Genomic DNA, 22640 nt, shown 5'->3' with positions numbered 1-22640 from the left:
AATATGCACAAGTCAATGAGACATTGCTAGGTTTCTTACACCACTCTTCTTTTGAAAGTTGAACCATAAGGAGACAATCATAAAAGATGTCTGAGACAAGTCGCATGAACTCAAGAAAATAACCTTTCTGAAACACATCAGTAAGCATCCACTCCTACAGGAAGAGGCGGTCTGCCTCCACCTGTTTCTTCACAGAGTGGACTTGCTGACCTTCTTTGGGGACCTTTGGGACAGCAGATATAGAGAAGGGGACATCCTCAACCTCTTTGAGCCCAAAAAGGATAACTCTTCCACGTGCCTACAGAGGAATGAGAACTGTTTTTCAACTACTGGGAACAAACCAACCTTGGGCTCCAAACCTACCATCCAACACCACAGATGAACGGGACTTAACTTCAGAGATACACTGTAGCCTAGCCCCACCCAAATCATCTCCTGAAAAAGAGGATTGTTCAAATGAGCCTTGGAGGCAGAATCTGGTAATTTCTCAACCAAAGCCAGCACACCAAGCTATCACCACTGAGGCTGTCAATCTGGAGCAAATGCAAATAAATCATACACTTCAGTGAAAAATGATGCCCCTGATTCGAGAAAGGCAATCTCTGGCAAGACTGGGAGTTGCTGAACACAGTGGACCACTGACTGATCTTCATAGCCTCCACAGACAGCCAGCTGAACCACAAGGGATATGAAACTGAAGGAACAGCTCCATCTTCCTGTCATAAGAATCCTTAAGCACAGAACCTCTTTCCATTAGAATCATTTTATTTTTAGTCAAACTGTTACCCAAACATTCACTTTAAGAACACCCCCAATATATGATTTGGATCCACCTATGGAGCAGAAAAGCTTTTGCCAGCTTTTTCAGCATCTCCAAAATAGGATCAACATCAGAAGTCTACTCCTGTGAAGATGTGGAGATATGAAAAGCAAAAACTACCTGATCAATAAGAAGTTGTGACGCCTCCTGATAAAACAAAATGGCCTCATGGGGAGTTGTCCCCTTCTTCTGGGCAGTTCACCCAGAATTCCTCACAGAAAGACCATCACCATCTGGACCCCCTTCTGACAAAGGGATAACTAGTGTTGAATGGCTCCCAAGAATCCTAACCAGGGAATCTGGGCCTTTTCCCATGCTTTGAAGGAGCTTTCAAAGGATCCTAGGCCCTATAAGAATCTGAGGCCCCTTAGAGGGCCCTCACCAAAGTAGGGGCCTGGATACCAGATCATGAGAATATCATGGTGGCAAGAGAGGATTAGATAAGTGCAGTAATGCAATATCTTAATTTTAATTAATAGTGTGATAAAAAAAATAGTGAATTGATAAAAATAGTATGAAGGTTTTTATGCTGATCATGAAGAGTTTCTCAGCTCCAAGAGTGTTTATGCCTGGAGCTCCTTGAGGCTTTTCCTCCTACCTTTGTTATGATTTCAAGTGAGCTATTTATATGATTTGAGGATAGTATTTGGTTATTTCATGTTGATATTTTCTTCCTCAACCCATTTATTTTGTATTGTAAATATCTTTATTGTCATTGAAGCCCACATTAACAAAATAGCCAATACAAAATGCAAAGAATAGAAAAGACACCAATCAAAGACTTCACCCCATGTAACCCTAGTCATTTATTTTATGTAATTGCTTGCCAAGTCATTTTAACATTTGCTCTTGATGTATTATCTATATTTGTTTCAATTAGTTGAATTAATTTTTTGTATTTGTTATGCACCACTTATCATTCTATATTTAAATCTGCTTATTATGAAACCAAGCAAAATACAACACATCATAGAAACATGCACAGATTCAAGCTTGCACTGTTTGCAATATTCGTAGAACAATCCTTTGTCTAACCAAAAACAGCCGTTTCTTGTTCTTTTGTTTTCTCCCCCCCCCCCCCCATTCTTCCCTAACCTTCCCACCCACCCACCCATCTGGGACTACAACGCAAGACTTTTCTGCCCTCCTCTACCAACATTATATATTTAACAGATGGCCCCTCACTGCTGGCATTAACGTTTGCCATCTCTGTTTAAATTGCTGTCCTCTTTTATTGTCCAGCTGTACTATGTCAAATCTCTCCATTCGCATTAAGGTTATCATCTGAGTCCTCCACTGTTGTAGAGTCGGAGCTTTTGATGCCATCCATTCCAACAGGATCACCTTCTTAGCTGCAATGACCGCCCTGTTTGTAAATTCTTTAAATCCTTTAGGCTGTGGAGCCACAATTTTAATATGTCCAAACAGTAACGTGCAGTCCAGGATCCAGTGAGTGCCCCACATCTGCAACATTTTTGATAAAAGTTGCTTCCAAAATTGTACAATGTGTGGGCAAGTCCAGAACATATGCCCCAGTGTGGCACCCACATAATTGCATCCGGGGCATTCTCCTGCCGGAGACAAGCCCATGTGGAAGGCCCGCCTAGGGGACTTATCATTCTAAATAGTTGCTGGTCCTACTTCTAATGGGGGAGGGTCATAATCTTCTTAAAACCTTGGAGTTGTCTGGATCCAATATTTTATCCAGCTTTTTTACCTACTGGAGGAGTCTCCCATATTTTTTCTGTTAAAACTCTCAGGATTTGAAGGACTGAAATTGCTACACTATCCTTAGTAAATTAAGATATTTTATGAATCTTAGCAAGTTCTTGACTCTCTTTTGTTGAAAGGCAGAAGTGCTTGCAACATCAGTGAAAACTGGGACGAACGGGTCTTCCAGAGGGGGAGAGGGTGCCTAGCCAGAAGCGAGGGTAGCTTCTGATATTGAGTCTAACTCCACAGTCACAGTTGATCTACCTTGTGACTCAGACTCAAGTGAAGGAAGATATATGGCATGCAGGGCAGAATGATGCATGCTTCATATGAGGAACACCCTTCATGAGCAGGCCTGTGAGGAATTGGAACTCTTTCAGAAGCTGAGCGATTTCAAAGAGAAACTTCCAGCATTATGGTAGATCTAGTCTAAATCACTGATATAAGTTCTAATCTGAACTTCACTTTTACCAATGTGATCAATATGTAAGGGGAAGGTCAGACCAATAGTCCATCAAGTCCAGCCTCTTAGTCAACCAGGTCTCAAGAAGCTGGAGGATCCCAAAGAATATCACCACAGTCCTCCTTAGTGATACCCAGGTATATGTAGTGGCTCTTCCAAGTGCCCTTTCCTTCAGGAACTTAACTAAACCCTACACAGAAACTGCCTGAAGCAGAACCAGATGTTTAGGAAGGTTATAATCTTTTGCATACGCCACTCCTTTTAAAGGTTCTGGACCAGCGGGAAGAGATCATATATCTTCCTGTGCTACAAAGAGGACAATATTAAGTTGGGAGTTTGGGAAGCATTATCAATGCATTTGTCATCTACATCAGTGCTGATGGTATTGAAGAAATCTTTGCATACTTGGGTCTTAGGAGAGTAAACCTCCACGAGATCAGCAGCATTTGCGTGGGACTGGATTGATATCATAGCTTGATACTTGGCTCTAGCAGCTCTCGCTTTGGAATTGCAGCCTGGATCCTTAACCAGGAAAGAATTCAGTTTTGCCCTGATATTATTTATAAAAACCTCTATCAGTATACACAGAACTGTGCAATCACAGAACAGAATAAGCACTGAGGGTACACAGCACTGTACAGATGCAGAACAGTGATTATTGTTTGTAAAGCAGAACCAGCATTGTGCAAGGAAGTGTGATTTCATATAAAGAACTGTCACTGTACACAGCACAATTAATCCTGATAAATATTGTGAATTCTTAGCTCAATTAAGAAAACCTTTGAATCTCAGTACATGTGCATGCCAACGAACACGTATGGTTTAAGTGATAATTAATAGACTCTAGCCAGGGTTTCCTTCCTGTACTGACAGTTCCAGCTGGTAAAATGAATACTAGGCCCAACTGAAAGCACGCTATCAGGGCATACCATCTATAAGGACTGAGAACTACACATTTGCATTCTAACTAGAGGTAAAAGTGGCCTAGTGGCTAGGGTGGTGGACGTTGGTCCTGGGGAACTGAGGAACTGAGTTTGATTCCCACTTCAGGCACAGGCAGCTCCTTGTGACTCTGGGCAAGTTACTTAACCCTCCATTGCCCCATGTAAGCAGCATTGAGCCTTGCCATGAGTGGGAAAGCGCAGGGTACAAATGTAACAAAACAAAACAAAAAAAAACTTTCAGAGAGCTGCCTCAGTACAAGGTTTAACAATTTGCCTTCCCCTCTTCTGAAACACCAGGGATTAATGGCACTGTTATTAGTTCTGACAAATTATGTTCACTGTTTCAGATTTCTGTCACTATACAGACCGATACCCATGCCCGTGTCACCTGCACAGCACATCTCTCACTCACACACATACACTCACACACGCTGCCGTTGCTGTCAGGCCAGATCGTGAAGGCCAAGTCTCTAGGTGGGCAGGGGATGCTCAAGAAATGAAATAAATGATTTGAGGGACACAGGGTATTTATTTGAGCAAGGATGGAATAAGGGGGATTTATCTGTACAAATACATTAGAAACACCAGTGCGGTCCAAACTGCTTTTATACCAGGGCCCCTCACTGTTCTTTAAAAGAGACAATCTGGGCAAGACACAGCCAGAGGAAGCGCAGTCGTCTCACAGCTGTAGAAGGCAAATAAAAGCCAAGAGCTGATAAAACAGTTCTGTTCCATGGTCAAAGTGGCAACAACCATGTAAAGACTACAGAAATTGCACTTCTGGCTTCAGCTTCCCTCAGCGGATCTGCAAGACAAAAATAGGGATAATTAGGACTCTGGCAAAAGAGAGGAAGTTCTACGTGACAGCACCAAGACATGAGTTAATGGTAAGCTCCTTTGAAAGCTCAGCAATTTGTGGATGAAAAGGAATGCACACTAATCCGACCCGGACTCAAAGGAATGGATGATGAACCTGTAACAACAGCGCAAATCCTTACCGTGTATTTATCCCATTTCTTCTCTGGATCGTAGGGCTCCCAACGGCTGGCTGGGAAGATGTGTTTGTTTTTCTCATACCAGCTACGCAGGACCACTTTTCCAGCATGTGACTGAGAGAGAGAGAGAGAAGAAAAAGTAGTGGAGAGGAGACTCAGATCAGGGTCACTATGTACTGGGGGATAATTGAACCCGGAAAGCTTCCCTCCCCCTCCCCCCCCCCCAACCAAGAATTCAGCATCACAGCCTCCCTTACCTCATCCTTTTCCACAGTGGCATCACTCAGTAGCCGAACATCCTCATGGACATCAAAGTTGAAAAGTGGCCCTGGAAGAGAACGTGAGGGGAGGTGGAGAATAAGAAACTGGGGTGTCACCTATGAAATTCACATCATTCCTGTTTCCTTTGTGGAATAATCACTTAGCCATGCTACATGCATATCCTCTTCAGACATGATACAAATTCAGTATCTGTATACAATGTGGGCCAAGAGTAAGCTGAGAAGTACGCTGGAAAATAGAGAGCTAGGTACTTACCACTTTTGCCTCTGGCTTTGGTTACGATGAAATCATAAAAACTGTGATGCTGGAAAACAGAAGGGAGCAGAGATTAATGAACACAAATAAATCAGGGCAGGGTCATGGAAAGAAGAGACTGACAGCTGTGAAAGCCCGGGGCGGGGGGAAAATAAAGGGCAGACACCACTCACATGAGGGATTATCAGATCCTCCTTGATGTACATCAACTGCTCCACACCAGCAGATCTAGACATGAGACAGAAGATACTCAGAGCCATATCTACATATGTAGACCATCAATTATAATTCTTTTTTAATAACTTTGTTTTTGATCATTATTATGAAAAATACCATACCACATAACATGATTTGTTCAACCACAACCCTTCACACAATCATAAATCCAGAAAATCCCTCCCTAGCCCCAACCCTCCCCTTTCCACACTGCCAAGACTCAAGCTCCTCTCACTGGAGACCAGTGTTCACTCTTCAAAACAGGAAGCCCTCCAACAAAAATTCCATGGCCTTGGCTTACTCAAGACCCCAAGATGGGGCCCGTAACCCAAACGATCACCATCCGTGATAAACGTCCCAGGATTTATGAAAAGCAAACATCTGACCGTGCTGTATAGCAATAAGTTTAGTAATCTGGTAAATATAGTCCATTTTTCAAAGAACCTTGTCTATAGGGGGTGCCAGTGGCAGTTTCCAAGCGACTGCCAATACCAGTTAGTTCGCTGTAAAAGGCTAGTAACTAATTTACGTTATTCCTTTTTTGACTCCCACAGGCCTGAAATGGAGCAAACAATATTCCGCCTGAACTGGACAGGCCACCTGAACAACCTGTTGTAAAGTATGTACTATGGTAGTGACGTTTAATGTGAGCAAGTGCAAAGTGATTCATGTGGGAAAGAGGAACCCAAATTATAGCTATGTCATGCAAGGTTCCACATTAGGAGTCACAGACCAAGAAAGGGATCTAGGTGTAATCGATGATACGTTGAAACCTTCTGCTCACTGTGCTGCTGCGGCTAAGAAAGCAAATAGAATGTTAGGTATTATTAGGAAAAGAATGGAAAACAAAAATGAGGATGTTATAATGCCTTTGTATCGCTCCATGGTGCGACCGCACCTCGAATATTGTGTTCAATTCTGGTTGCCGCATCTCAAAAAAGATATAGTGGAATTAGAAAAGTGCAGAGAAGGGCGACGAAAATGATAAAGGGGATGGGACGACTTCCCTATGAGGAAAGGCTAAAATGGCTGGGGCTCTTCAGCTTGGAGAAAAGGCGGCTGAGGGGAGATATGATAGAGGTCTATAAAATAATGAGTGGAGTTGAACAGGTAGATGTGAAGCATCTGTTCACGCTTTCCAAAAATACTAGGAATAGGGGGCATGCGATGAAGCTACAATGTAGTAAATTTAAAACGAATCAGAGAAAGGTTTTCTTCACTCAACGTGTAATTAAACTCTGGAATTTGTTGCCAGAGAATGAGGTAAAGGCAGTTAGGTTAGCGGAGTTTAAAAAAGGTTTGGACGGCTTCCTAAAGGAAAAGTCCATAGACTGTTATTAAATGGACTTGAGGAAAATCCACTGTTTCTGGGATAAGAAGTATAAAATGTTTTGTACATTTTTGGGATCTTGCCGGGTATTTGTGACCTGGATTGGCCACTGTTGGAAACAGGATGCTGGGCTCGATGGACCTTTTGTCTTTCCCAGTATGGCAATACTTATGTAAAAATGCTGTATCACCAAAAAAGTCCACCAAATATGATACGTCGCCCTGTTGCTCATAATTTCTCCAATTCCCAGTGCCTTTCCTAAATATCCGGGCAAGACAACAGATATAAAATTTTGTAACCATTTTCCATTAAGCTACTGGCGATTGAGACCTTAAGTAAATACCTAAAAATAATTTCCCATTTATGTAAATAACGTTGCATGAGAGTAGACGAGAGAAGCAAGGCCTTTTATTAGTGGTTCCCAAACCTGGTCCTGGAAGCACCCCAGCCAGTGTTTCAGGATACCCACAATGAATATTCATGAGAGAGATCTGCATGTACTTCCTGGGGTGCCTCCTGGATCAGGTTTTGGAACCACTGCCTTATATAATCATGTGATACCACCCTCAGCACCGTTCCCCCCCCCCCCCCCCCCAGTGCCCATTCTAAATGAGTACATCACCTATAATCCAGTTCACACAAGTCCTAATTTCTCTGAGCACAAATTGAATAAAAACCACAACACAGCAGTGCTCACTGCAACTCGCAGGAGTGAAAAGTCACAAAGAAGGTGGGAGCTGTCAGGACAATCTTTCCATGGCCCAGACTCATTCCTCAGGGAAAGGAGGGTGGGGTACTATGTGCTCCTTTATATTGAAAGGGTCAGGTTGTCACACCATATTATCTGAAAACTCACCGGAGCTCACTGAAGTCCTTCCGAAGGATTTCCAGTGCTTTCTGCAGGAACTGTTGCATCGTGTTGCCTTTCTTCATCTAGAAGGAAGTGTACAGAGTGCAGGTGAGTCTAGGTTTGCAGTATGATTGGTGTGGGGGGGGGGGGGGGGGGGGGACAATATTTGAAAAAAAGAAAAGGCTTCACCTTAACAGTCCGGCGGTGTCCTGAGCCATCCCAGTAACTGAATGTGATCTCAATCTCTTCACCTGCAGGAAGCAATGGAAGAAACTCATGCCAGGGTACAATTTCCATCCCCATAAGCAGCGTGCCTCGACTGTTACTACCTTCAATGATAAACTCTCAGATGTTCACAACCTCCCCCATCCCGAGGACCTCACAGTCAGTAGGCACTTTTTCCAAAGATGTACGTACTTTTTATTTTCTCTTGTTTGGCTTCCCACTCCTGCCGAAGCTCTTCCCGCAAACGGTTCTCCTCTTCCTGAGTTAAGGGAAGAATAAAAGTAGGATGAGGGGGAGGGACAGCGAGGATACCATACTGACAGGCAAGCAACCTCATTTATACCCTGCAGATAACTGTGTCTTTTTATTTTCTTTATTAATGCAAAATTACACAATTCAAAACAAACAAAAAAAAAAACTTGAACAAAGGAAATCCCTTCAATTACATCACTAGGCAAAGCAAAAATACTTACCTGCAGCAGGTGTTCTCCGAGAACAGCAGGCCATCAATTCTCACGTGTGGGTGATGTCATCCACAGTGTCTGGTGCAGACTGTTATTACAACTTACTATATCTTTAAGAGCACGCAACAGCGCTCCCACCTCGAATGCACAAGTGACTTCCCGCCTGTCGCGATAGCATAGAACCATCAATACAGTAAAACAGCTATACAAGACAACTTCAAGGGGAGGTGGGAGGGTATGTGAGAATGAATGGCCTGCTGACCTCAGAGAATACCTGCTACAGGTAAGTATCATTGCTTTCACCGAAAAACAACAGCAGGACAACTGAAACTTTCCCCTGTGGCGCCCCTCCTAAGACCCGGTGGCTCTCTGTTCTCCAAGTCTAAAACACACTCTGCTGGAGGAAGACACTTCTATGAAATCTGTTAAGTCTGACACTTTTGTGGCCATAAAGACTAAACCATCAGCAGCCTCTTCTCAAGCCCGGGTTTCATGCTTTTTCCACAAGCCACTTCTACCAGCAGATAAGAAAAAAATTGACATTGCCCTCATGTATTTTATTGTTAAAGATATGCAACCATTTAGTGTTACTACAGATGAAGACGTTTTGGCCTATTCTCAGTCTCTCAACGAGTGTTATACCGTGTAATCACATCAAACTTTAGGCAGAATGACTGAAGCTAAATATTATGATATGTCCATCTACATTTTGAGTCAGCTTCAAGGTCTGAGATATGCAAGCATTACCATAGATCTCTGGACCAACAGAACCACGATGGCTTATATTACAATTACTGCACATGGCCTAGATGATGACTTTCATGCCGATGAGGACATTAAATCCTCATGCCTCCTCAGTGTCGGGTCTGATACTGACCGGACCCAGGGGCCCTGCACAGCGGACGGCTCTGAGGCAGGTGGAGACCTGCTCGATGCACGCCTACTCCCAGTGTTGGACATGGGTCTAGAAGCCATGAGAACAAATGCACCCAATGCCGGTGCAAGCACAGACAGCGATGTCGATTTCGACGATCTGGACCTTGCTCAAAACTTTTTCTCTTTCTGAGTCAGGTTCGTTTCTGCATATACAAGCAAAGAACACAGCTAGTAGAGTTGTTGGTCTGGCCCCAAACACTGGAGACACCAGAAATGTGTGTGTCAGTCTCCGAGAAGGTCTGACTGCATCAAGCACAGCACTTGAAGCCACTGGGAACCTTCGATGAGATGGAAGAGAAAACAGCCATGGCCAAGTCAAACAACTCGATGGTGGCAGAAAAAGGGACAAACAACCAAGAAAAATTAAGGGAAAGGATCACGACCAAAGCTCAGGTCTAAGATGGCCTCGTGAGCTAGAGAAAAAAAAATAAGGAAACTTAACAGCGAGGGAAAACAAACTAAAACTTTAATGGTTAAGGTGAAAACAATCCCGAAGAGATAAAAAAACACAAAACAGGGAAAAACATAACCATAGGAAAGACATAAAAAGCTCAAAAAGAATTGACGCACCAGACACTGAGAGGAGCCCGCAAATAGCACATTCTCTCCTCACTGTGGATGAAGAGAGACCGATGGTCTTTATGTGCTCTTAAACATATAGAATGCTGTAAAAGCGTTCTTCACCTGGCGAAGTGGACGACGTCACCCACGTGAGAATTGTCTGGCCTACTTGCCCTCAGAGAAAACCTAACTCCCTCCATTCACATGAGCCCTGATGTACTTGAGATTGAAGGGGAAACTACTACTACTAATCACTTCTATAGCGCTACAAGGCATACGCAGCGCTGTACACCAAACTAAAGGAAAACAGAATAAAATATAACAAAGGGAAAACATTTTTTTAAAAGGCAAACATCCCCTAACCTAAAGGATCACTAATATATAGCACACCTGTAACTCATAACATCTTATGATCTTCCCTCACATTTAGGCGTGCGCACTTACGCCATTCTATTCGTCTTATATACTGCCTGTTTTCCAAAAAGGATTTACAGCGGTTTACATATCAAGAACTGTACAATTAAGAGAAGTAACACCTCAAAAATCAACAATTAAAAAATCAATTTAAAATAAGCAAATAGCAGCTAACAGAATTCCAATTATTGATCAAACAAATAAGCCTTTAGGACTTTCCTAAAGGAAAAATAAGAAGGTATACATCTTAATTCTACTGGCAACATGTTCCATAGTCTTGTCTCAGAAAAAGGAAAAGATTTCTCAATAATAGTTTTAATAGTTCTTCAAAGAGGAGAAACCTAATTTCAAAGTGCTCGCAAGCATTTCATCTAACACTTCTGAACTTAATCCAAAAACTAACTTAAAAATTAAACAAATCACCTTAAAATTTATACGCTGGCGTATTGGCAACCAGTGAAGGTCACGCATAGAAGATGACACACTATCAAAACAGCTCAGTTCACAAACTGGCCTAACAGCAGTGTTCTGCAACAGCTGCAAACGACTGTGCAATTTACTCGTAATCTGAAGATACAATTAATTACAATAGTGTAGTTGAGGAAGTAGAACTGCCCGAGCTAGAAACAGGTGTAAATGTATGCATCTAAGTGTGGCACTTTAGTGAATAATTTACTGTACTCTAAGTTATGCATGTAAATGTCTGTCCTACCCATGCTCCTCTCTTATGAACCCCCCTGCATTTATGTAGTAGACGAGTTGTGAATGTCATTTATAGAACAGCACTGAGCGCTCAACTAGCAACTTAATGCTACAGAATATACTAGCACTTATGTGGTAAGTGTTCTCTAACATTTTAAGCGTTCAAACAGCGTTTAAATTTAGACACCAAGATATAGAATGGGGAGGATAATGTCCCAAGAAAAATTAGTATCAAAAAATGTTGTAAGTTGTTCTGGTTCAAAAAATACAACACCAAGAAACCTGAGAACACTTGAACAAGAAAGAGGCTACCAAGAACAAAGGCTCTGCCTCAGAACCAAAAAATCTTTATCATGACCAAATGCTTTCCCTCTCAAAAGGCACTCCTGTCTGTAATGGAAATGACAATGATACATTTTAAGATCCAACTCTGATCATATTCAAGGGCAAGAATAACAAACAGCATAGAACATACTCTGGCTCTTCCAAGGAATTTTCCAAATACCTCATAGATAAATTCAAAATTGTCCTCCAGTAACTGGAGCTCTTTCTTCTCCTCCGAGCCTTTCACATATGCTCAGGAGTAACTACTGGTGATCTTAGGAAATTTAGGAATGTAAATGACATCCCCTGCTCTGATCTATTAGGGCCTCCAACTTCCTCTTAACCAGGGTGGACACACTATCCTGGATCTCCGACAGCTGAGCTCCACCTCATTCACCTTGGCCTCCCGTGCTAACAACCTCTGTTCCTGCCCTTGGAGCCAAGATGTCATATCAGTAAACCTGATCCAGCCAACTAGACAGCGACATTTTCAACAAAGCCACTGCAACCCAGAGAGTATGGAGAGTCACAGAATGTGGCATGTTAGACAAAATGTAAGTCGTTCCATGTACCTCCACAGAAGGAACCTTGAACCTCTGTGTCACCTCTACACTCCAGCTGACAAGAGGTTCCTGGGACCTCTACAATCAGCTGCCCCAACAATGGTGCCTTTGCTGCAGCTTCTTCCCACACTGTCTCCTCTCACCTCAATGACAGCATGCTGTGCTGACAGTGCAGATTAACTGTGATGACTGGCAGAGCTAAGTACCTCGAGACAGATGCATCTAACCCCCCTCCCCCATATGGATACACTGATGGTCTCTGAGGCATGTCTTAAAGACAGATACCAGAGAAACACATCAATCTTTGCTTGCAAGACAGGTGAAGCTGACTCGGACTAAGACAAAATCTCCTCTGTCCTTTTGTTCCTGAACCATTAGAGATAGTACCCTAAACTGAAAAAATAGTGAAGGAAAAAGCAAAGCCAGTCAGAGCTCAAGTGCATACTGCGGGCCAGTAGCCATCTTGGATCCCAAGGCTTTGTTGTGTGTTGATTCTTCCTCTTGTAGGAGACAGAAGAGAAACAGTAAAAGAATACAGAAGTCAGCAGGGACAGTATACCTCACGGTCCCTGTCTGGAAGGAAGCTGGTGTCCACATCTGGGTTTTTCCCTAGCTGTTTCTTCTTCTTTTTTGTGGGTATCTCTAGAAAGAAAACAAAATGGGGTTAACGGTGAAGAGGGGAGAAATGGAATGTCCCAAATTGAGTCTGGCAGCAGGTTGCAAGCCCCTGCTGTTTACACAACTCAAGGAGTAACTTAGAGGCTGGAGCAGTGGGCTGATAACTAGGAATCTAGGGCTCAATTCCAAATGATGCTCCCTGTAACCTTGGGCAAGCCATTCCATGCTCCATTGCCTCAGGTACAAGGAAATACCTAGTGTGTTTCAATATAACTTACCTTGAGCTAACATAAAAAGCATGACTAAACAGTGGGCTGGATATTCAAAAGCACTTATCCAGAGACAGCTTCTATAAGGATAAATGTCCTACCTGCCAACATTCAGGGCAGCAGCTGGATAATGCTACTAAAAATTCTTAAAGATCACCGTTGCACTATCCGGACAGTGCCAGGGCACAGCAAGCACGGAGAATGGGTGTTCTGCCTCACTTTAGCTAAATGGATAACTTGGGAGTCCACAAAAAAGCTTTCTAACATAGCTGTATGGTTTGCAACTGAAAATCTACAGGTCTATTCAACACTATTCATCATTCACGGAAGAAAGCATTTATAAACAGCTTCTCTACTAAACAGCTTGAAAATCTGAAAGTGGACAAAGCTAAGGGACTGGATGGGATACATCCCAGGAGCTCAGAGAAATCCTGGGGGGGGGGGGGGGGGGGGGAACCTCTTAAAATTTTAATTAATAGATCTTTAGAGACGGGAGAAGTTCTGCAGGATTGGAGATGAGTGGAAGAGTGGCCTAATGGCTAGTGCAGTGGCCTAAGAAGTAGGGGAACTGCATTCAATTCCTAATGTAGCTCCTTGTAACTAAGGGCAAGTCACTTAACCCTCCGTTGCCCTAGATAAAAAATAAATACCCGTATATAATATGTAAACCACCTTAATTGTAACTACAGAAAGTTTGTATATCAAATCCAATCACCTTTCCCTTTAAGGAAGGAAGGAAGTGGCAGAGTACCAAAAATGGTATGGGATTTGCATCACAAGACATATGAGAAGAGACTTGAGGACCTGAACATGTATATCCTGGAGGAAAGGAGAGACAGGGTAATATGATACAGACAAGACATTCAAATATTTGAACGGTATTAATCTACAAACAAACCTTTTCCAGAGATGGGAAGGTGGCAGAACTACAGGACATGAACTGAGGTTGAAGGGGTGGGGAACTCAAGAATAATGTCAGGAAGTACTTTTTTTTACAGACAAGGTGGTAGATACCCAGAATGCCCTCCCGCGGGAGGTAATGGAGATGAAAATGGTAAATGAATTTAAAAATGAGTGGGATAAACACAAAGGAATCCTGTTTAGAAGGAATGGATCCAAAGAAGCTAAGTGGTGATTAGATGGCAATACAGGTAATTGGGAAGCAAAGCCAGTGCTGGGCAGACTTCTACGGTCTGTGCCTCGATCGTGATTGGACAGATTCAGCTTCAGTAACTGAAGAATAAGGCCAGTGCTGGGAAGATTTCTACAGTCTGTGCCCTGATCGTGACTGGACAGATTCAGCTTCAGTAACTGAAGAATGAGGCCAGTGCTGGGAAGACTTCTACGGTCTGTGCCCCGATCATGACTGGACAGATTCAGCTTCAGTAACTGAAGAATAAGGCCAGTGCTGGGAAGACTTCTACAGTCTGTGCCCCGATCGTGACTGGACAGATTCAGCTTCAGTAACTGAAGAATGAGGCCAGTGCTGGGAAGACTTCTACGGTCTGTGCCCCGATCGTGACTGGACAGATTCAGCTTCAGTAACTGAAGAATGAGGCCAGTGCTGGGAAGACTTCTACGGTCTGTGCCCCGATCGTGACTGGACAGATTCAGCTTCAGTAACTGAAGAATAAAGCCAGTGCTGGGAAGACTTCTACAGTCTGTGCCACAAAAATGACAAGGACAAATCAAGATCAAGTGTAAGTATGTAGTATCACATACTTTATGTTATCAGTTTATCTTGTTGAGCAGACTGGATGGACTGTATAGGTCTTTATTTGCTGTCATCAGTAATGTTTAGTAACTCCTAAATATTTATTTTGGAGGAAGATTGCTTGATATTTAACTAAGGTTGATTTTGTTAAAACATATACATCTGACATAAAAGTTATTGTATTGTTTATGTTTTTAACTATGTATGTTACTTTTGTAGGCCACCAAGAACTTTCTGCATTGTGCAGTGTAGTAAATTATGCAAATAAATAAATAAATCTACTATGTTACTGCTCGCTATCTGGTGAGCATTTAAATACAAGCTGACTTCAGCATTTAAATATTGACCCCCCCCCCCCCCCCACACACACACACACACAATACTAATTATCTATGCCATTGGAGAAGGATGCCAAGTCAGACACGTAGCTGGGTTCTTAATTATTCATCCAGAAGGTCTTGCAGAATTCTGTATAAGTTATTTAATCCGACTTGGGTGTAAGGAATACCACTGGAGTCACAACTTCTTCTTTATTGTCATCTTTGAGAAGGGGGGTGGATAGGGAGGGATTAGAACAAATGTATGACTTTACAGTCCCTTACGATAAGGCCAGATAAGATGGCATTAACGACTGTTGCTGCTGTTGTGCATTAGTGTATTATGGATGCCCATCGTTACTTTGTTATGTTTGCTTGTTCTCAATAGATATTATATTGAAAAACAAAATCATCTTCTATGCCACCCCAGCCTCAATCCACAATCTTCTTCCATGCCACATTAATGAAACAAAAACAAGGGGCCCATGGCTGACCCAGTTTCAAATCCTCTTGCCTCCACACATCTCAACTCTAAAACATTTAAAGCCTAGAGCGGGTAAGATTCTTACCCTGTAGGTCCAAGTCCTCCTCCTCTTCTCCCTCCTCTGCTTCGTCCTCATCCAAGTTGAAGGACAGACTAGCAATCTTACGTTTCTGCTCTTTTTTTCGCTCCTTCTCTCGCTGCTTTTCCAGTTTTCTTGAAAAATAAAAAGACATAGTTACAATCAGGAGTAGGCAAGAGTCCGTGTGGCTCTCCACATTTGAGATGTATGTTTATTAAATTTTAATATATCGCTTAACTTTAAAAGACCAAAGCAGTTTACAATACAATAAAATACACTTAGCATAACAAACAAATAAAAGGACACCATATTCTTGATAGAAAAGAACTACCCGTTCATACAAAGCACACAATCAGTAAAACATTCAATTAATAAAATTATCCTCCTTAGAGACCCTAGCGTATCACACTCTCCCCACAAATATCTAAAGGGAAGAGGGTGGTTGGTTTCAACGGATTCAGAAGTGCTTAATTGAAGGAATAGCCAGGGAGTGTCTTCTGGACAGGGAGTGTCTTCTGGAATGGCCACTACACACTGTGAGGGAAGAAAGAGCAGAGAAGACTGGAGATGGCAGAGGATGAACTGAAGCCAGCTCTGCAGTTACCAGTTTGCAACTCACAGCTGCAAGTCCTTGTACTGTTCCTTCTTGGCCAACTGCTTCTCCCGCTCCTTCACCAGAGCCTCCTGCTTGGCTTTCATGTCATTGAGGGTCACCAGACCTGAGGTGTGAGACAGAGAAAGACAGAATGGGTCCGGAAAGCAGAATAACTCAGAAGGACAGCAAAAAAATCAATTCAAAACATGTTACTAGTGGTAGAAAGTCAATCATCTGGGGTCCCATGATGCCTCAGCAGTGTCTCCCCAGCTGGTGACTACCTGCAGGCTAGTAGGCCCAGTCACTCACCTACCGACCTCCATTATTGCTGTTTGTCACACTTGTACTCAATGACAAGTTTTTCCCTACAAAGGCAGAAGGCTCAAACCTTGGTTGATAATCCTACCAGAAGCTGGGAACAGTGCTTGAAAAAGGAGGGGTAAGCCAGCTTTTAAACTTACCCACAGTACTGGATTTGAGCTCTGCCTCCACAGCATCATAGTGCGCTGAGAACTTCTTGTTGATGTTCGACTTCACAACATTCTCCTACAAGGTAGGGGTAGATAAGGTAGTTAGGAATTAATCACCATTTCCTTTCATTCCTGAGAGTCACAAACAGGCTCTGAAGTTTCAGTGCAACCAAGACAAGCCATCCTGCTAACCAAGGTTTCCAATGCCAGCCCCTCTAAATTGTTATTATTTTTTCAGTCAGTACTCTTAAAATGTATGCAAATATATTTCATAAATATTCAATTAGTAGCCTCAAGTTAGCTGATTTTTCAGGTTCCTGCAGTGAATATTCATGGGATCTATCGACATACATCCGTTTGACTCTTAAAGCTAAACTGATCACAGTCTAACTAGACTAAGGGAAAGGAGAAACCCATGGTAGTAACTAGTTTTTATGAAAGCAGTTCTTACAATGCCCACAAAGCTACAAAGTCTACAAGTACTTTATGTGGAGGCATATTTTCAAAGCACTTAGATTTACAAAATTACATAGTAACCTATGGAACTTGTAAGTCTTGAAAATGAGCCCCATAGTGATTTTGCATCAATTTTCAAATTAAACGCATATGGGAATTTTCCATTTGAAAATCACCTCAGGAAAGAAGCCATATATATTTATGTTTATTCAGATTTACAATAAAATACAATAGAAGAATGCCAACTATAACAAAAAAAAGCATTTAAAAACAAAGAAAAACACATTACAACAGCATGCCATAATACTGAACATTCTCTGAACCTACCGCAGGAATACATCTGTGGCATCAACACCCGAAAGCCAATTGAAAAAAAAAAGAGTTTGATTTTAAAATTGGATAAAGATAATTCAGAGTGAACATCCAGGGGGAGATCAGTCCAAAGTTTAGGTGATAAAAAGAAAATAAAAAACCCCCCAAGGATCTAGTTGATTCCAAATAAGCAAATTTAAGCGAGAGTAAGGTAAGATGGTTGGAGTCTAGAGATCCAAGGTTATGAAAGGGGGTATATAGAACAATCATTCTAGTCAAATTAGAACAAAGAATTTTATGGGCAAAAAAAAAAGAACTTTGAATCAAATGCGATAAAAAACAGGCAGAGGGGTAACAGAATTGAAATGATCAGCCCTGAGAAGCATTCTTGCAGCCGAATTTTGAAGAGTTTGTAAACGTTGTAATTGAAATTTAGGAAGCCAAGCATAAATAGTGTTACAGTAATCAGTGCATGATAAGACAAAAGCATGGAGAAGAGTGTGAACTGAAGCCAAACCCAGACAACATCTCATTGAGCGAATTCAATGCAACCAAAAGAATCCTTTTTTTTACCACCTGAGACATGTGTTTGCCAAAGGACAACTTAGAATCAATGATAACCCCAAGATAACAGAAAGAGGAAACTGGAACAATTGATAGATCCAACAACCACACCGGTGACGAAGGGGAAGATAAGGAGCTAGTTATCCAACAAGCAGTTTTTGAGGGATTCAAAACCAATTTATCCTCTAACCATTGAGAGCGAGTAAGTAGTGCATTCTGAAACGGTGCCAGATTAGGAGTGGAAAGGTAGAATAGACAATCAAAATGTTGTCAGCATAAATAAAGAACTGAACATTGAAATCCTGTAAAACCAAAGCCAGAGGACTGAAAAAGATATTAAACAGTAATGGAGACAGAACCGAATTCTGGGGGACTCCACACAGAAGAGGGATATCACTGGAAATGCAGCCTTTCAAAAATGAGGTAAACCAAGCAAGAGTATGTCCAGACAATCCAATAGATTGCAAACAAGAGAGAAGAAAGTGTGTGATCTATGAGGTCAAATGCTGTGACAAATCTAATGAGATCAGAAGAGCAATCTGACCTCTCTCAAAAGAACAGAATGAAGATCGCTGAGTAAAATGGTCACAGTTGTTTCTGTGCTATGATTAGTCCGAAAGCCAGTCTGTCTTGGGTGACTAATATGAATTTTTCCAGCAAAAGAAGAAGGTTGGTTGAATACAATATTTTATGCAATCTTAGAAGCTTTACAAAGGTTGGAGACAGGGCGATAGTTGTTTAAGTCAAGCAGGTCACCAGAGTTGCACTTTAGTATAGGCTTTATTACTGCTTTTTTCACGAGGTACTTTTTCTGGTGAAAACTACATGCCTTGTTGTGATCCCCCAAAAATGCCTCCCCCAAATATGAGGACAAGTGGGCAGGTTGTTGAACAACACGCAAAATTACCCACAGAAACAGCTTTGAAAGGTATCTTTTCCTTGCAAAATGCACTTACCAATATTTGTTTGGAGATAGGTTTAAAACTTGGACCAGAAAGCCAGATATATCAGAGAACTGGGTTTTTTTTATCCATGATGTCAACAAACATTTTAATAAGTAATGTGTGTTATTGCTAACAGAGACTTACAAATACTGAGTTCAGAAAGAGTATGTATTTGGGAATATTAAAAGACATGAAAACAAAGTTATTAATATTAAAATAGCTTTGCAATTACCAAGAAGTTCCACATATCAATGATATCATAAATATTAAAAACATCTACATCAAATCAAGCAATGTTAATACCAATACAAAATCCTTAAATTATGAATGTTAATAATGTCAAATTTTACAACAGTGTTTACAAACAATAAACTAGGTGAGAATGAAATAAATTAATCTGGTCATTTGTTTGCAAATAAAATAAGGCAGTATATCACTACAGTACGTGAACAGTAAGAGGCATATTTTGAAAGCACTTAGACTTACAAAGTTACATGGAGGCATATTTTTAAAGCAAAGTCGTGCCAGCGGCTGATGGTGTGCTACTGTCGACACAGCCCACTCACTTTGAATGGGCTGTGTCGGCGTTGTCGCACAGCTTTATAAATGGGAAGGACTTACAAAGTTACATAGGGGGCATTTTTGCCCCGAACTGTATACCACTACAATAGCCCTTATGGGTTAAGGGGTCACCTGTATGGGAGTACAGTAGGTGTTTGGTGAGTTTTGGAAGCCTAACACATTCCACCACGAGTGTAACAGTTACGAGTGGGATATGGGCCTCAGTCCCCTTCTCCACAGTATACTGCACTGACTACTAGGCTACTCCAGCAGCCTGCTTACTACAGTAATAGGACTGGCTATAAAAGCTGAGGCTGTCACAGAGGCTGGTATGTACTGTTTCTTTTACATCTTTGGGGGGGAGATGAGGGTCAGTGACAACTGGGGGAGTAAGAGAAGGTCATTCCTTTATTCCTCCAGTGGTCTTCTGGCTATTTGGGGCACTTTTTTTTTTTTTACAGCTTACTCATTAAAACAGGTCTAGCTCAAAAGATTTTAGTTTTAGTCATAAGTACATAAGTACATAAGTAGTGCCATACTTGGAAAGACCAAAGGTCCATCTAGCCCAGCATCCTGTCACCGACAGTGGCCAATCCAGGTCAAGGGCACCTGGCACGCTCCCCAAACGTAAAAACATTCCAGACAAGTTATACCTAAAAATGCGGAATTTTTCCAAGTCCATTTAATAGCGGTCTATGGACTTGTCCTTTAGGAATCTATCTAACCCCTTTTTAAACTCCGTCAAGCTAACCGCCCGTACCACGTTCTCCGGCAACGAATTCCAGAGTCTAATTACACGTTGGGTGAAGAAAAATTTTCTCCGATTCGTTTTAAATTTACCACACTGTAGCTTCAACTCATGCCCTCTAGTCCTAGTATTTTTGGATAGCGTGAACAGTCGCTTCACATCCACCCGATCCATTCCACTCATTATTTTATACACTTCTATCATATCTCCCCTCAGCCGTCTCTTCTCCAAGCTGGATGTTTTCATTTTGTTCCATTATGGCTGAAAAAGCATGTAGGTCTTAGGAACGTCCAAGTCCCACCCTTAACATGCCCCCTTGAGATCTGGCCACACTGCAAATAAGCAGCATAGAAAAACATCTGGAAATGGGATTCAAAAATACAGACCTGGACATTTTGGAGAGAAAAATGTCCAAATGCTGCTTCATGCCACTTTTTAGACATTTTTCTCTTTCGAAAATGAGCCCCATGGTAACCAATTGAACTTTGTAAGTCTAAGTGTTTTGAAAATTAGTCCCTAAGTGGTGTCTTGAATATTAATATTTGTACGTTTCCAGCACTATGTTAGTCAGCCTAATCCGAGGCAAGTTACACACATTAATGAAATGCTTGTGAGTCGTAAACGAGGATATATATTTGTGTGCATTTTGACGAGGAGGGGGCAGATGTTACCTCGGCGATCTTCTGCCGCAATTGCTCCATCTCCTCCCGCTGCCTCTCCCTCTTTTTCATTAGCTGCATGGCTCTCCCTGCCTCACTCGCCGCTCCTTTGTACTGCGCCATTGTGGATACTGTAAACCGAGACCAAAATACACAGCAACTAGCAGCAAACGACAACCGAACAGCAACACTGTCACTTCAACTCGTCGTCTGTCTCCCAGAGAGACCCAGTCCCACTTCCGCCACCTCGGCACGTCTACGTCCTGCTCCTCCTCTTGACTTCCGCTCCGTTGATGACGTCACAGACAGGCAATGGCGGCGTCATTTTCGCCCCGCTGCAAAGTAAACCTCGCGCCTGCTCTGCACCTCTTTGTCTACCCTGCTGATGGCGTTGCACACTTCACTTCTGCCCGTTCTCTTTCGTCGTGCCAGTGCACATCCTGAAGATGGAGGAGTCCAGCAATACACCTCAGCCCACCCACTCCAAGAATCAACCGGTCCAGCTTCTACTCATGTCAGATGCTTCACGCGTGTACACATCTCTGCTGTGTTCTCTAGCAGCCCTTCTGTCTAAACCATTGAATCGTCCTTACTATGCCTTTTGCCTCCCCTCCACACAATATTGAGGACCTGAACTTTTCCATAAGTGCCAGCAATGATTTTCCCTGCTGCAGTGCTGGTCAATATATATTTATATTCAGCACATGTGTTGACAGAGGTGAACACCCTGGTCCCAGGACCTGTTGAATTAGTTGCCTAATGGGGTGTTAGCAAAGTCATTCATTATAACATAGGCAGCTGTAACATTCCCTTGCCCTGTCCACCATGAAACATGCCCAATTCACTTTCGCTCAGGAGAAAGTGTGACTTTACCTAAATAACTGACACAGACACTAGCTTCTTGGGAAAGCATTAGGCCACAGCTTTATTAACATATAACAGTTACACTCATCAAAACATTATTAGTACTGGAGCCAGTTAATTTGCATTAATGGAACTATACAGGCCTGCCATGTACACCAGCAGGGCTGCTGCCTTTTGCCACCCAGAGGTAGGGAGTGGCGCTCACCATGAAGAAGGTATGGAGAAGAGGAAGAGATATTGTATTGCTTCAATTTGATATTTCTGCCACATTTGACACTTCTAATCACAGTAATCTAATTGACGTTATCTGAACTACGGTTTACTTCATCTGTTCTTCAATGGTTTCATTCTTTTTTGGTAAATAGGTATTATTCAATAATGAAAGATGGAAAGTCTTCTAACTCATGGCAACCACAGTTTGCTATATAAATTGAGTCTTATGGGTCTTGCAGGTAATGTGCTATCCTGGATTAATGAGTTTTTGTCTCATAGGCATTATCAAGTTAAAATGAAGAACACTTTTTCTTCCTATTGGTATTCATCTTGTGGAGTTCCCTAAGGATCCACACTTGCCCCAACACTTTTTAATATTTATATGACCTAGTTCTGTTTTAGTTTTCTTACATTTCAGCAATTTTTTTCTTATGCAGATGACATGGAAAAATTAGTTAATTACATGATAATTTTCTTTCCTTTAGTCCCAAAGGATCAGTCCATACAAATGAATTGTGACCATCTGCCAACAGGTGGAGATAGAGAACTCTAATTAGTTGTGCCTCATAAGCTCCTGCACTTAGCAACCGAGCCAGTATTCGATAGCAAAGCAGTGAAAGAGAGTAACTTTAAGAGGAAAAAAAACCTCCAGCCTCCATGTACAAAAAGAACTATGAATTAAAGGGCAAAACCCATGCTATAGAAATAATGGAACC

At 42.0% G+C, this 22640-nt stretch overlaps 1 protein-coding gene across 1 annotated transcript; it reads right to left on the bottom strand.

The window, feature by feature from the left end:
• Positions 1 to 4449: 4449 nt before the first annotated feature.
• Positions 4450 to 21100, bottom strand: FAM50A (family with sequence similarity 50 member A). The gene is made up of 13 exons (XM_030194148.1): positions 20860 to 21100; positions 16595 to 16679; positions 16158 to 16257; positions 15545 to 15672; positions 12617 to 12699; positions 8286 to 8352; positions 8058 to 8119; positions 7875 to 7951; positions 5646 to 5700; positions 5473 to 5521; positions 5193 to 5263; positions 4939 to 5049; positions 4450 to 4745 (listed from the first exon to the last, which is right to left on the bottom strand). Exons 1-13 carry the CDS (start codon positions 20968 to 20970, stop codon positions 4737 to 4739), a joined length of 1008 nt encoding a protein of 335 aa, XP_030050008.1. The 5' UTR covers positions 20971 to 21100; the 3' UTR covers positions 4450 to 4736.
• Between the last annotated feature and the right edge of the window lie 1540 nt (positions 21101 to 22640).

This window comes from Microcaecilia unicolor, chromosome 2 (assembly GCF_901765095.1).
Source record: "Microcaecilia unicolor chromosome 2, aMicUni1.1, whole genome shotgun sequence".
Taxonomy (NCBI): Eukaryota; Metazoa; Chordata; class Amphibia; order Gymnophiona; family Siphonopidae; genus Microcaecilia; species Microcaecilia unicolor.
Note: the sequence above shows the minus strand (reverse complement) of the source record. Positions and strands in the feature narration are given on the sequence as shown.

Coding starts and splice junctions, on each gene's coding strand:
- FAM50A (XM_030194148.1), bottom strand. CDS start 20,970: ATGGCGCAGTACAAAGGAGCGGCGAGTGAGGCAGGGAGAGCCATGCAG. Junction 5,701..7,874: donor AAGGACTTCAGTGAGCTCCG/GTGAGTTTTCAG, acceptor TCTCATGTCTAG/ATCTGCTGGTGTGGAGCAGT. Junction 5,264..5,472: donor CAAAGCCAGAGGCAAAAGTG/GTAAGTACCTAG, acceptor GTTCTCTTCCAG/GGCCACTTTTCAACTTTGAT.